At 46.0% G+C, this 15114-nt stretch overlaps 1 protein-coding gene across 3 annotated transcripts in view; it reads left to right on the top strand.

Annotated features, from left to right (window-relative positions):
• Positions 1-231: 231 nt before the first annotated feature.
• The window catches only part of PSD3 (pleckstrin and Sec7 domain containing 3), a 116055-nt gene continuing 101172 nt past the window's right edge, over positions 232-15114 (top strand). The window contains exons 1-4 of one of the 3 annotated variants that reach the window (XM_068926708.1): positions 247-323; positions 1143-1200; positions 2081-2544; positions 13401-13509. In XM_068926708.1, the coding sequence (XP_068782809.1) occupies positions 13506-13509 (4 nt within the window). In that variant the 5' untranslated portion in view covers positions 247-323; positions 1143-1200; positions 2081-2544; positions 13401-13505. Of the gene's footprint in view, positions 324-1142; positions 1201-2080; positions 2545-13400; positions 13510-15114 lie in introns of those variants that run through there. The other 2 variants (XM_009687556.2, XM_009687559.2) reach the window with 2 other exon arrangements.

Below are 15114 nucleotides of genomic sequence, written 5' to 3'. Positions count from 1 at the left end.
CCGTTTCTCCTTCACCCACTCCTGCAAACAGCCGGCTCCCGCTCCCCGGGCAGCAGCACGGCCCGCCCCCGCCCCGCCCCGCCAGCCCCGGCCCCGGCCCCGCTCCCGCCGCGCCCACCGTGCTGGGGCCGCCCGCGGCCGCCCAGCCCGGCCCCGCCGCCGGCGCTGCGGGCCGGCAGGGCGCCACGGCCCGGCCCGGACCCGACCGGACCGCCGCGGCACGGCGCGGCGCGGCTCGGCACGGCTCGGCACGGCCCGCGGGACGGCGGGCGGCTGCGATCCGCCGCGGCCGGCGATGGAAGATGGAGGGAGGCAGCGGGGCGGTAAGGGGCGGCGTGTGCGCGCGTGTGCGCGGAGCCGGGGGCCCTTTCCTCCGAGAACTTTTTTCTTCCCCTTTGCCTTCTCTTCTTCCTCTCCTTTTCTTTTCTTTTTTTTTTTTTGTTTGTTTTTCTGTATTTTGTCCTTTTTTCTTTTCTTTTTTTACTTTTCCCCGTTTTTCTGTTTTCCCTTTTCCTCTTTCAGTTGTTTTCCCTTTTTTATTTTTCTGGTTTTTTCTTTGCTTTTTCTCTTTTTCTTTTCCTCTTTTTCTTTTTTCTATTTTCTTTTTGTTTGCTTTTTCTGTTTTTTGTTTTTTACTTTTTTTCCCTTTTTCTGTTTTTTGCTTTTTTTCTTTTTCTGTTTTCTTTTCTGTTTTCTGTTTCCTTTCTTTTTCTGCTTTCTTTTCCTTTTTGCTTCCCGTCCCCTCCCTTCCCTTTTTCTCTTTTCCTCCTTTCCCTTTCCCCCCACGCATGCTGGGCGCCCACGCATGCAGCTGTTGCCCCACGGCCCCGTGGACCTTGGTAGAGGGACCCCTGCCCCAAGGCAACTCTGGGCAGGCGGCCAGGCCTGCCTGCATCTCCTGTGGTTGGTTTTGCTCCTCTCTCCGTCTACCTTGTCTGTGTAACAAGTAAGCAGTGTTGCTTGGCTGACAGGCGCTCCTAACCAATCAAAATTCTTGAATTCAGTGAGATGTTTTGAAAAAGGCAGCAGCTTTGACTGAGTTAGTAACACTGCTTTCTGGGGAGGAGTGAGTTGCGCCAAATTCAGCAATGACATAAAGTTTTAGCACATTAAACTTACACGTGAACACTCTTGTGCTATAGGGACTGTATCTCAAGCCTTGCTGCAGTGAACGGAAGCTAGCCTTCGCAATGGGAGCGCGTACGTATGATTGTAACGTACTCGAACTTCAGACCAACTCACCAAGATGCTAACTCAGATATAGATGCAGTATTTCCATGCCATAAACAACAATTACCTAGTCCCCACAGGGTGCCAGTTAGTATATGGTCAGGCAGAGGACACCTATGTGTTATTTAAACCATTTGGGTGTGTAATAGGTAACTGCAATTACTACTGCTTTTGCAGCTTCACTCACAGTTTAATATTCTCTGTGGGTCAAGCCATTAAAACAGGGAAAGCCAGATGCAGTGTTCCTAATGAAACTGCTGTGCTGGTAGGCTGCTGAGAATCACCAAAGCTCTTCTGGTTTAGCTGGTAGAGAGAAACCTCTTCCTACTTCAAATCCCATTTCATCAGTCATATCCTTAGTTGGTGTGTTTCAGCAGATGTTACCAGTTTAACACAAGCTGCGAATCTGACCTAGCTCTTCGATGTAGGCCGACAGAGAATTTGGCTATTCAGATGTTTTGTGGGTATGTCTTGGGTGGGAGTGAAGGTGAAGCTAAACCATGCAGGGTTAGCAAGTGCTTTGATTCAACTGTAGCCTTAATTCAGCATAGAAAAGATTGTAAGAAATTCCTATGTGATGGTGATGGTGTTAAAAACAATTGCAAACAACGTCTGCATTAAGCACTTCTAAAGTTAATATGACAAAGAAACATTCAGACTTTTTGACGTATAAACACAATGCTTGCACAACTTACCCGTATGGAAGAGGTCTTCTTATGCTACTGATGCTTGAGCAGATGGGTATCTAGGTTACCGTTGTTATTTCCATGCTAGTAAACTGAAAAGGAGAAGAGTAATGAGGATCCTAATGAACTGACCACATATTTTTCTTTGATCTCTTCCCTGGAAGGCTGCTGAAACTGGGAGAGCGCAAATTTCTTCACTGTTGTCAAACCGCGTAGCTAAAAGACCTGGATGTTAGCTCAGAGTATTTCCCCCCCCTGCTCTGGAATGAAACTTTCTATTCTTGCCCTTGTTGCTAGCAAAGTTTGGCCTTCGGTTTTGCGACTGTGATTTAAGAGATGGTTTGGGGTTTGCTTTCTGTGGCATGAAGAGGCAGTCTCTCTGCTGGAGTATCGGGGACTACCTGATACCGCAGAAGCATCTATGGGCCAGTGCTCGTCTTGATAAACTGCTGCGAGAAGCGTGGTGACCTCCTGTGAGCCAGGGCTGCTGTGGGGCCAAGGAGCAGGACCGCCAACAAGCTTTTAGCCAAGCGCTGGGAGCTTCAGCGCTGGGCCTGATGGGCACGACGGCATGAATCACGCCGCACAAAAAGGCCACTGACGCAGACGGACGCTTTCGCCACAGCTGGTAAGCTGTCCTCGCACGTGCAGCACAGATGACTGCTTGAAACAACCTCTGCTCTGCAAAGATAGGCGGTGGCAGGCCATGGAGCCTGTGTGACTTTTTTGGAAGAGCTGAATGTGTTTCCTCTCTGAGTCACTCTATTTACCAGTGAGGACTCTGAGAGAGAAAGTGCATCGGGTCATTCTGAAAGCTGTATTTTGCCCTGGTGATCTGAAGATATGATCTGAAGATTTCTGAGAGGTAGCACAGTGTCATGGCATTGGGAAAGAAGAAAAAGGAAGGGAGAGAGGGGTTAGTGTCTGGAAAATAAGATTTAATGAATCTTGAGGGATTCTGATCATAATCTTCCCTGCTGCCATGTTCCAACTAGACAGCCTGAGGTTGGGCAAACCTGTGAACTGATGCCAGAACTCAAAGGTCAGGGTACTCAGCCACAAGCCAGAGTATCCCACTCCACATCAGCTGTGCCATGGTGAAGCACGCGGCCCGGGGGTAGGTGCCAGGGGCTCTCCTGTGTACAGTGTTGGTAAAGTTGGTTGGTGTGAGCTTTCTGGGCTTGGTCAGAAAGGTTGGGAACAACATCCCTGGGCTCAGTGCGGTCTCTCTCCCTTTACCCTTTTTCTGTGGGCAGCTGGTTGGAGACTTCTTTTGTCAAAGCCAGTTCCTGATGGAAAAGGCAGATCTGAGTTCTAGCACAGCTTGAATTTCTCACTCTGGCTCTCCTCCACCCAAAACTACTCAGTGGCCTGGTTTGTCTTACCCCGGCGGAGATGTCAAATCAGGGATCCTTCATGGCTGAAGTTTTACTGAGGGGGAGGCTCTGTGAGCAGCAAGCTCCTCCAGACCATCACCATGCTGAGCAGCAGGGCCACAGACAGATGAAGTTAGATCTTGAGCAATTTGTGCCTTAAATGTAAATATCTAAACTTCCACCTAAAGGGATTTCTGTCCTCTGGCACCCCTGGTAGCAGAGGGCTGGGCTTGTTGCCTGAGGTTATTTCCAGTTCTTTTTTCCTGCTTGCACTGAGGTGGGGCTGTGGGGGAGAACTTGCACGCTTCTGTGGGAGGGAAGAGCTGTTTCAGATCAGCTGTAAGCGTCCACCTGACACTTTCAGTCTAGTCCTAAGTGTGCTGTTCCTCTTGGAAATGACGCTGTTTGAAGTAGGCTTCTTCAGTCTGTTACCAGATGCTTTTTGTGAACACAGCCCCTCCTTGCTCTGAGACTCCTTCAGCTGTCACGCCAGCTCCTGTCAGAGAGCATAGACTGTTGGGACGCTAATGCATCCAAGCGTTCATTCTCTATATTACAGAGGTGAGCAAGATGGGGCTTAAATGCTGGGTGGAGTGAAATTTATTCTGGGTGAGGGCTAGGCTGCTCTAAGGTTGAATCAGGAGTCAGAATAGCTCGGTTATTATCTAACCCTTGAGGCCTGAATTGCTTCTGCATTGACTGTACTTCCTGGATGCTGTAAGCAAACAAACCTGCTGGGGCACAGGATCAAGCTGTCAATCAGAGCACGAGCTCTGCGTTTCAACCTCCATGGAGTGCCTCAGCTCCCAGCTCTCCTTGCTGAAAACGATGATGTTTGCTGTGGCTTTCCTTGTACCTGGGCAGCGTGGAAAAAGTTTTCCAGTGCCACCTTTGCTGGGCTAAGCTGAGGAGGACCAGGCTGGCGTTAGCTTTGAACAACAGGCTGCTGAGGCAGACACCATGGCTGAAGCGTCCCTCCTGCGGTGCAGTTGCTTCATGCTGTAGCCACAGCAGCTATTTTTTTGACAGATGGCAAAAGGGCTGGATGAGAGGGCAGTGATCCAAGTCTGTGATACGGTAGTTTGGGAGCAGTAGGAAAACCGCCTAAACAGCACGGATTAAACAGTGAAAGCGTCTGTTTTTGCAGAAGTAATGAACATGGCTTGCTTTCTCCTCTTACTGTGGAGCAGCACAGCAGAAGATGTGGCTTATCTCCAAACGATACTCTTTTTTTTTTTTTTTTTTTTATGGCAGCTTTCGAACAGAAAATGCCATTGGGGTAATAACTGCATCTCCCAGGCTGAGTGTATGCCAAATGTGATGGCAGGATGCACTCCAGCCTGGGATATGGCTGCATTTCAGTGTTAACAGAGGAGCTCTGACCAGGAGAGAACTTTTCTCAAAAGAAAACAAATTCTGTCCGCAGAAGTACCAGTGAGTTCTGGTTTTCATGAGCTTTCCTCATGTGCGGGCAAAAAAAGGAAGCGAGGGTTAACTTCTGCACCAGTGGGACACTAGTGCCTGCCTGCCTAATTTTGTGACAGTTGTTGGGGCACCCTTTGGTATCTTCTGCCTTTCAGTCATTGCTGAAACTGCCTATTGGCTCCCAAACCTTTGTGGAGCCACGGCTGGCAGCATATGCTCGTGGTGGCACTTCTTAACTCACACTTTCTTAGCAAGCAAGCAGCCTGCCCTTGCAGCAACATCTCTTGTCCCACAGTGCTCACACAGGAGGATGCTAAAATAACTTTTGTTGGCGTAACTACTAATTTCTCCCTCGATTATGCCAGGGAAAACATGGCTCAGCTCAAACTGTAGTTGAATTTCTGATCTGAATAACTTCTGTTAAATCTAGTTAAAACTTGAAAAGCACAACTTATATAGAAAGCTGTAAAATTAATTTTACAATAATCATGCAGCGTCAGTGAACTACTTAGAGGTTAGATGCAGATGCACAACAATTTGCATGCTCTGTTGCCTATCTCTGTGGCTTGTCTCTGCCTCAGAACAAATGCAGATTTGTACACCTTCCAAATGTAAATTCTTTCAGTTTCTTTTGTGTAGGTTTCCTTTTTCTTTTGTTACTGCTGAGTTCATCAAAAATTGAGACATGAAGAATTTAGTAATTACTTTGAACTACTATCCTAAACCATATTTGTAAAATCTGTTTGAGAAGTGGAAATGAGCTCTCCTGCTCCTTCCTCTTTCTTTATTTCCATCCATAAAAACAGACCGTTTTTAGCCCAATGTAAGGAACACACGTAGTACGTGGGAAAGGATGAGTTTTTTAAGTTTTCAAGTCTTAGCAGATGTTTTGGAAAGGCTTGGGTTTTGGAAAGAATTTAGTTGCTTAAAGCTACAGATGTAACTTCTGGTAGCCTCACCAGCCGCTTAGGCACATCCCCATTATGATCCCGTGGGGCAGAACTCCATGTGGGGCAGACCTATAACCTATCCAAACATTGTTCCATCCCCTGTGATCTAACTGTCATGGAAATGCACTATCTGCTGACAGGAAGCAGTCTGTCAGTTTGCAAAATATACCCAGAGCAGATTGAACAAAAAAGTTAAATACACGTTGACTAGTACATACACCAGTGAATTGTCTAAACAAAAAAGCTACCTTTTTGAAATTTTTCTTAATTCAGACCCTCATCCCAGTGCAATTTGACATTCGTAACAAAAAAATTCTTGCACTGTAGCTTTTAATATTTTGGATCTTCTTACTGTCTCTGCATTTTATATCTAAGAACCTGGTTAGTTGTGCAGTGAATTGCAGCCTACGTGACACTGGGCTTGTTTTGCACATACCTTAGGAGTAATGTATATCTCCAGAGGTCCATACAGTACATATGAAAAATCACTGACTTAGCAAACAGAAATTGCTGAGTGACCTTTAAAGGTAGAGTGTAATAGTAAAGACTTTGCATTAATATGCTGTACACATTCAAGCAGTTACAGCGCAGACAGTGTCACCCTTTGCATAATAAAAAGCACTTAATTGAGTATAACAGTTGACTGCTCCCTAATAACTTTAACCAAGCGACAAAGCAAACATTTCTTTAAGGGGAGGAAAACTGAAGTACAGGTGTAAAACAAGATTAACACATGGAAAACAAAGTTCACCTGCAACTGTTTGAATCAGCTGCTAAGAAATGCATTTTTTGGTCACCTTTCTCATGTCTTTTCTAAGGGGAAACTCTTTTGCTTAGTTTCTGAATTGAGCTTCTCATAGGACACTGAACTTTTGTGGAGTCTTCCTTTGAACGGGGAGAACAGCTCAGATCCTATCTGCACCCTTTTAGTTTTACTCTCGGTAGCTTGAATGCTTTCCAGGAGGTTGTTCCTGGTAAACAAATTCTGCACTGTTCTGAGTGAAATGAAAAGCCTGCAATGTCCCAATCCCCTTTTGGGGAAGTCCTGGGGTGAAGGCACAGGGTGTATGGAGGGGAAAGGGTTGCAATGAACCTGGGGAGGGGAGCTGGCTACTTGGGTTGTGCTGAGCCCAGGGACTTACCAAAACCTGGGAAGCAGGTAAAAGTGGCTGGATGAAGTGGCATGGACCACAGGTCAGGTTAGCTCAGGCTCTGTATTTGGTAGCGAGTGTGGGCAGATGCCTGGGAAGAGTACAAGAGCAAGGCATGCGTACTCGGTTCCCTTCTCGAAAACTCCAATTTTCAGCTTGGGGTTTCCTGAAATGGATGTGGTTTCTATGTATGTTGAGGCTTTTTATTCCATGAGCTTGTTTGCGCTCCTTTTCAGCTTTTGGTTTCCATGGCATTGCTTTGCGGGAAGCTCTGTGTTGTGATCAGAAAATATGTGACGAACCATCTCCTTCTGTTTAGTTTGATCCTGACTCCTAATACCTTCATTCAATGTCCTCTGGCTGTTGCTTCAAAAGAGGTGGCGAATCACTGATTGATCTCTGCCTTTTCTAGGCCCCTTGTGATTGCATGCACCCCTGCCACTTACCTCTTGCCGTCTCTTTTTTGTAGTTGAAAAGTCCTGGCTTACTTGGTGATCCCTTTCGACAATCCAAGAGAGTTATATAGGAAACTCCTTCACACCCTTTCCTGCTTTCCTTAACTTCTGGCTCTCTACAGGTCTCCCTGTAACTCCTGATAACTGGAAAACACTTAAAAGCCATGCTGAGATTTCTGCCCTTCCAAAACTTTTGCTAGCATTAACTTCTGGAGCTGCAGTTAAGACTTATTGACATAAAGCTCCTGTTCTTTTGGGTCTCAACTTGTTTTGCTAATGGCTTAATTTAAAAATTACAAACATCTATGTTAGCGTGTTGGAGGCATGACGAGAAAAAAGCGCCAATATGATGTATGAGATTACACAAAAATAAACTGTAAACTATAAACCTTTTCAGTAGTCTTGTTCTGAGGACCAGCACTCTCTCTGCTGTCTCTGTGTTGTCAATGCATTGACTTGCCAGCTAGCAAGTTGATTTTAACTCCGGCTTTTTGCCCTCTCCCCCTGCTTTTTAGGAAGGTTACTAAAGAAAAGCTAAACAGAAATCATCTTTCCAGACTAATTAGCATAACCTGTCGAAAGCACTGAGGCTTGCTAAACTCATGCCCACCTAGGAATTGCAACAGTGCTTAAAAACAAGTGCTGACCATTAACTGCACCAGGCTATTGGGCTGGTCAGTCTGGCCATCTGTGACAGCAAGGCAGCTCAGGACATCCATGACAGCAAGGCTCTTGGAGCTTGACTGCTTGAAGACTTGTGGCATTGCAGCTTGACTCAGGCACCTCTGTTGCCGGCTCTTTTGCTGGCTCAGAACTTGCTGGAGAAAGTGTCAAATCTCTGGAAACTTTCTCTCCATCATTATTCTCCCTCCCTCCTTCCTTCTCTCTCTCTCTCTCTCTCACTCTCTCTCACTCTCTCTTTTCCTTCCCCCCTCCCCCACCTTTCTTTCCTTTTTTGAAGTTAACTCCTTTACTAGTTAATCAGTTTCGTTAAGTCTCTGGGGAAACAACTGGGGTGCAGAAGGCAGTTGGCAGGCTGTCACGGATTCTGGTCGAAAGGAGAGAACAGCCTGAGGCAGGACTACTTTATGAAAGAAGGGGAACAAAAAGGGTGACAGTCAACATGGTTTCACAGAAAGGTGATGTTTAAACTCCTGAGAGTATAAACTCACCAGATTAGGGTATACGATAAACTGCTGGGAGGCATTCGGCTCTTTGTTTCCGGGTTTAGATGAAGAAATGAGAGTGAAGCAAGCCTGACCTGGTACACGTTAAAGAGACTGGAAATGGTCTTGGTCTTGGTGTAAAATCCTTCGTGACTGGGTGTGCTTTACAGGCATCCCACAGAGGTTCGTACTTCATTCAGTGCAGGCTAACATGCTTTCTTCCAGGCTGGTAGTCTAAAACGCCATAGCGTTTCTTAGGCTGTTTTGCGGGTAGACCTCCTTCTTGCTGATCCTAGTCAGCACAGCTGCAGGTGCTCAGCTGGGTACAGCAGATGAGTGTAGGCTTTAGATGGTGACCAGCAAAGGCTCATGCTGCAATGTGGCTGATGCCCCTCTTGGGAGAGGGAAACACGAGACTGGGAAGCCCTCACCTTCCTGACCAAGCAGCCTTCAGCGTTATCAGCTGTGGGAAAGAGAGCTCTGTACACAGAGGAGTACGAAATTGGGACTCCTGTGAGCCCCCAGGTGCCCCCACGTATGCTCCCTCATACCCAGTTCCCTCCAATTTTTTTCCAGTAAGTGTAGAAGAACTGGGGTAACATTTCTTTCTGCAGGAAGAGTGGTTGGGTTTGACTGACAAAGCTTGTGGGGACCACCCTGCGTATGCTCTGACTTCTCTGTCCTGGCTCACAGCCCTTTGTGAGAGGTCCCCAGATCTGTTCCTGCTGATGTTTAACTTCTCTGTTAACTGGCCATTTTGGCTGACTCTTGCTCCCTTGAAGGCTCAAGCTTGGGCATCCATCCCGTTCTGCTTTTTCTCAAGCTCCATGTTTCCAAGTCTCCTGTGCAAAGTCACTGTGATCTGTCTCACAGTGTCTGTCCCCTCAGGGGTTCTCAGTGTCACTAGACTGTCTTTAGCCAATTAATTATCGGCTCCTTTTAACATTTCTCCCTTGTTAGACATTTTCAAAAAAAACACATGACCCTACGCATGAATGCTACAAGTGGCAAGGGTTCACGTGGGCTCTTTTGACTCAGACTGATCGGTTCCTTGTCCTAGCAGCCCAGTGCTGTTTCCCTCTGCTGAGACTCCACAGGGATGGAGCCTAGCTTTTCCGTCAGCTTAGCTTCAGTAGTGAGAGCCAGGCTTTGCTATTCCTCCAGTCATGCTCTCTGGGAGGTAGGCATTAAAAAAAAAAAAAAAGAAGAAGTCCCCAATAAGATAACAGTTAGTCCTCTAAAAGGCCCCAGCCAGTAACTCAGTTAAATTCAAAAGAAGATGCTCTGGTGCTTTCCTTCCATGGAGAAAGGAGAAGCATGTTCTTCAGACTCAGGTGACTCCCAGTTCCTCTCTAAAAATCACTGGGATTGTCTGGGGACAGTTTTAAGGGAGCTCATGACTGCAGTGGACATCAAGTGCACCCACATTGCACTTCAGGTGTGCTGGCAAACAACTCTCAGCAGGATTCTGGTTAAAACTACCTTTCAGGGGTGAATTGTGGCAATGGTTTTTCCTTGCAACTACTGGCCCTCTGCTCTTGTTAGGACATTCAAACAGCAGAGCTGATTGAAGGCATTTTGCGTGCTTCAGAATCAGCTGACTTATTTGTATTTGGCAGCTTCTGCTGATGCCAGCAGGATCCCTGAGGTCTTAGTGTCCTGCTGCTGTTTAGTTTAGTGCTGAAACACAGATTCAGCAGCCTCGCTTCCTGTGCTGGTTTAAAAGCCTTAAACCACTGCGAGTGCCATGGACACTTCCAAAACAATCTCCTCTCCCTCAGGAAGGGGATAAAACCCCAGTGAGATGATCTGTGTTGATCTGTGTCAATGCCTCGTGAAAGATCAGCACAAAGGTGCAGGGTGTTGCTAGGAGGCTTGAGTGGTGAGGGCCTGCATATCTGAGCAGCCTCACAAATATTGTATGAGACTCACCTAAGAGGCAAAGGCAGCCCCTCCAGCTCCTCACCACGAACTGTGACCCAGAGAAGTAGGCTCGGACTGTGTGCATGATCAAACAGGCAGAAGGGCCTGCAAGAGCAGCACGTGAGCAGGCAGAAACTCTCTGCCATTCTGCCCAGAGCTTCATCAGACTTAAAAGCGATGTGCATGTGGCTCAAGAGAAACAAACGTTTGTACAGCTGGACTGATTTAAGGGGATTGATGGTCTGATCAAGTGTTGGCCTCTCTGGCCGTGACAAACACCAGATGCATCAGAGGTGGTGGTTAAAGCCCTGTGAGGGAAGCAATTATGAAATGAGTTGACCTGGATGCAAGTTTCTCCTCTCTTGAGCTGAGGGAGGAGGCTGAAGCAGGACTTTTGTATCTTCCAATCTTCCTTGTATTTAATCCTTGCTAATGCAGCTTGGAAAGCTCTGTGAACGTTTGTCCAGCCCTTTTCTGAGCTCCCAGTTTTGGGGACGTTACGACTTCAGCAAGCTTTGGGTGAGTGGCCAATTGTCAGAAGAAAAGGGGAAAATATTCTCTCTCTCAACTTTTCTCTTTGTCTCTGAGGAAGGACTACAATAAAACATAGTCTTAAAAGCCAGCTGCTATAATATTCTCGTTCTCTTTCTCTTCGTAGTATCGCTCGTCTGGGTGAAATACCATAAACTTACCCTTCAGCTGTGATCTGGAGGCTCTGAGCTGCTTTAATTTTACACATCCTTGTCTTACTCTGACAGCCTAAATAGATGTTAGAGTCAACTGTTTCCATACATAAGTCTGTATCTGGAAACCTCACCAGCAGTGTTGAGCACTTCTGAAAATCAAGTTATACCTTTCAGATGCCAAGACGAAGGTCTTGCACTCTCAGTTTAGGCACCTAACCCTGGTAAATGCTGCCCAGTAATGATTAAAATCATTAATTTCTGCCTATTTTTAGATGCTGCAGAGGGTGAATCTTCTGCATCGCTTTGTGATAAAACACGGGCAAACAAAGAACCTGGGGAAATCTGTTTGCAGGGAAGCTCAGTGCAGCAGATGGCTGCTAAGCCTCGAAGAACAGGGCTGACGAATGGAGGTGCAGTGTCCCAGAGGTGTGTGGATCAGAAATTCCTGACTGTTCAGCTGTCCATTTCATTTTCCACTTCATTCATCTGTCATGGATCATCCGTCCAACTAGATGTTTAGCTGTTCCCTCTCTTATCCTTTAACTGAGTAAACTGAATTTTTGTCTGGCACTGTGAGTTCCTCCTGACCAGGCTGTCTCAGACTGCAAGACTTCTCTGTGCTGTAGGTGCAGCTGTTCCATTTCTAGTCCTTGTTTACCCCCATTTTCTGCAAATGAATGTGGCCCTGTAAAAGCAGGGGAGATACAGAGGCTGTTTCCAAGCTTGTTTCGTCATGCTTGTGCTGTTCTTCTTTGTGCTAGAAACTCCTTGGTCTGTTTCATCACGTTTTCCCCCAAATATTTGTGGGCTAAGTCCATCCAAATAGCTAGTGGAGCTACAGTGATGAACAGTTGAGCTAGTGAATGATAAATATATCCAGGGCTCTCATATGAGCTTTACTGCTGAGTTATTGCAAACATGTGCTAGATTAAAGTCCGCAGAACTGGCTCAAAGGAGAAAGACGGGAGATGTAATGGGGAAAAAAATGCCAGGAAAGCCTTGAGCAAAACAGTTCTAGGCCACGGGGCAAGATAATTATTTGTCAATATGCTCTTGGAAGAAAACTTAATTGTTGGAGAACTGGCCTTGGGGAAATGTATAGATCCATCTCTGATTAAAGAGCCTTGACTGTATGTTCTTGTGAATTATGTGTCTCCTGCACTTTGAATTTGTGTTTATAGTTGACGCTTATCCTAAGGTATTTGGTGGAAGTGCATAGAAGTTATTATTGTCCTGAGGGGCAGAATGTTCCATCTGGCTCTTTTTTTTAAAGCACATTTTTATATGCTAAAGTCTTTGCCAATACGATCCATGAAATGACTTGACATGCTGTAACAATTGGCTGCTCCAGACATTAGATATGAATACAAGGTCACTGAAGAATTTATAGAGTTAATGATTTATTTCATCTGTCACTTCACACAGAAAAACTGTAGGCACTATCTTGCCCAGCTGGGAAGAAACTTAACGTCTGATACCTATTACAGGCAGTGTCTGCGCTACAGTTTGTTAGCGGTGTGTACTTTTTCTTGGAGAATTGGTTTGCCGCCACCTGTTCAGAAAGCTAATTTTAATGTTAGTCATGCAGCCTTTCTCTCTTCCAAGAAACTGGAACTTTTTGTTTCAAGCTGCTTCCTACTGTCACAGTTGGAAGTGGTGGGTAGGTGTTGATGCCACCGCGACTGGCTTTGGTGCCGACATGGTGACATGGGGATGCTTGGCCTGTCCATCTGTGCAGGTGGTCAGAAAAACAGGGTAGGTTTATTGCTGTGATGTAGCAGCAGTGGTCAGGCATGGGCTGCCCAACAGGTACCCTCAGACAGCACTGGTCACATATTTGCATACCGTACTATCCCTTTTCGCCATTTCTTGGCCTTCCTTGTTGCAGCCCTTGCCCCTCCCTCTCCCTGCACCAGACTCCTCCCAACGAAACAACCTGCCCCTTATTTATGCTCTTCCTGTTAATCTCAGTTTCGCGACATCTCTACTCAAATTTGGTGTTTTGGTTACTATTGCAGAGGCACTTGCAACCTTATGTGATATTACTGATTTGGTTACCTAGGCCCAGCTGGCCTTGTCATGGATAAACTTGCTAAAGACACGAGGGGTTGGGTGGTCCAGCATCGCTGCTCGACTCTGAAATGCTCGTGTTTGAAGACATAACGACAAGCTGCTTTGAAAGTGCTCAGTGTTGGCTCACATCTGCTGTGGTTGACCTGGGTGGAAATACAGCTAAATGAACAGAGAGCACTCTGAAAATCCTACCTGACAGCACACTTGAGTGGATTTCATGTTCATGCTACTGCTATTTCACTGAAAGATAGATAAGCTTTGTTTATTTTGACTCTACAGACAGAAGCACTTGTCTGGGATAACGATGTATTGGCCCACTCCCACACTGTTGCCAAGGCCAAATACGATTTTTTATTTGGCTCGGAAGAAGAGAAGCCTTCAGAAATGGGTAAGTGCTATTTACTATTATTGTATTAAGATATTAAAAATTTCCTAAGCCACTCAAGGAAAGAGTTATCAAAGCTCCTTCTTCATGACCCCACAAGAGCCTGGTCTTGCTGCTAAGCTACCCTTCCTGGGTGCACAGAGGAGGCAGTAGAGCAAAGGTGCCCTGGCCTAGAGGAGAGCCTGGCCTGCTGTTTTGGCTATAGAAATGATAGCTGTTCCTTGTCTTACATCTCCACCTAGCATGCCGGCGAGGGTTTGGTACCAGGAATCTGAGCAGTTCTCTGCAGCTGCGTCATTTCTGCAATTGCATATGCCTAAACACAGCCAGTTCTGCCTGGTAGTCCTTCTAGGAATGCCCTTGGTCTTCAGCAAGCTGCTATACCTACAGCTAGAGAGATACAACATTTTAATTTAGATACTCCAGGTGGTACTCGGACTGTTCCCTCATCTGTATTTAGTAACGAGGAACCCAGATGCAGGATCAAATGCTGCGCCCAGGGATCAGTCTTGTTTTTATGCTTTTCTTGTAAACAGATGGTGTTTTCTACCTTTTCCCAGCCTGACCTTAGAAGAAATGAAACGTAGTTACTATACCTATTTCTTTTGCCTTGTTGTAATTACCAGCAATCCCTGCCTTCTTTAGAAACCAAAAAACCTATTTCCTCAGGCTGCTCTCTTTGCACCTTGATCTTTTCTAATTGTAAACTTTCTAGGATGTCACTTTTAATTAAAGAAGATCCCCTTCTTGCCAGAGAAGGGCAGCACTTTGAACAGAAACCAGCTGCGTAGGCTCTTCCACTTCAGTCATGAAAAAAGGGAAAAGAAAAAACAGAGCAGAACTGAAGTCTAGAAAGTAAACAAACAGGTTCTCCTAGGATTTTCTAAAGATAGGCCTTCCACTTGGGAAATCGTAATTGCGGACTGGGGGAAACAACAAAACCCCATAAATCTCCTTGCTTAGGAATTTTTAAAAAATCTTGCAAATTGCCACCAAATGCGTATCACATTTTTCATGAATCACGATGACCTCATTTCTTGTTTGGAGAAACACAATGTGAGAGCGCTGTCAGCAGGCATTAGTACATCTCCGGAGATTTGCATTAAATAAAGTGTGCTGTGTCCAATAAATCCAAGTCAATCCATTGTTTCAGCTAACCAAAACAATTATCAGATGTGATGGGTATTCTGAGCTGCGTGAGTACTGAGTGTTGAAATAAAGGGCAGCAAAGTGTAAGCCATTATCTCTTGTCTTACATGCCTGCTTTTCCATATTTTTTCTCTATCGCTTCTTGCCTAGTTTCTGAGGCTCCTTCTGTCGCATTATTAATCAGAAACTACCATTAAGGGCTAGCAATTACGGGAGTGGTTTCAAGGGAGAGCTTCCCATATGTAACAGGGCTTAACATACCACATTTGCTAATTGTACCTAAAAACTGCATCTTCATTAAATATATCTGCTGCAAAGGTGCTTTTTCTATACCATTGTGTCCGCAGGACTTAAAGATTGCGGTTAAGTACCAGGAAGCGCCTCAGAAAGGATCCCTTGCCTTGCAACAGGTCAGCCCGTCCCTTCGTCCAGAGCCACAGACATTTAGATGCAGGAGGG

This window comes from Struthio camelus, chromosome Z (assembly GCF_040807025.1).
Source record: "Struthio camelus isolate bStrCam1 chromosome Z, bStrCam1.hap1, whole genome shotgun sequence".
In the NCBI taxonomy this organism is placed as follows: domain Eukaryota; kingdom Metazoa; phylum Chordata; class Aves; order Struthioniformes; family Struthionidae; genus Struthio; species Struthio camelus.
Note: the sequence above shows the minus strand (reverse complement) of the source record. Positions and strands in the feature narration are given on the sequence as shown.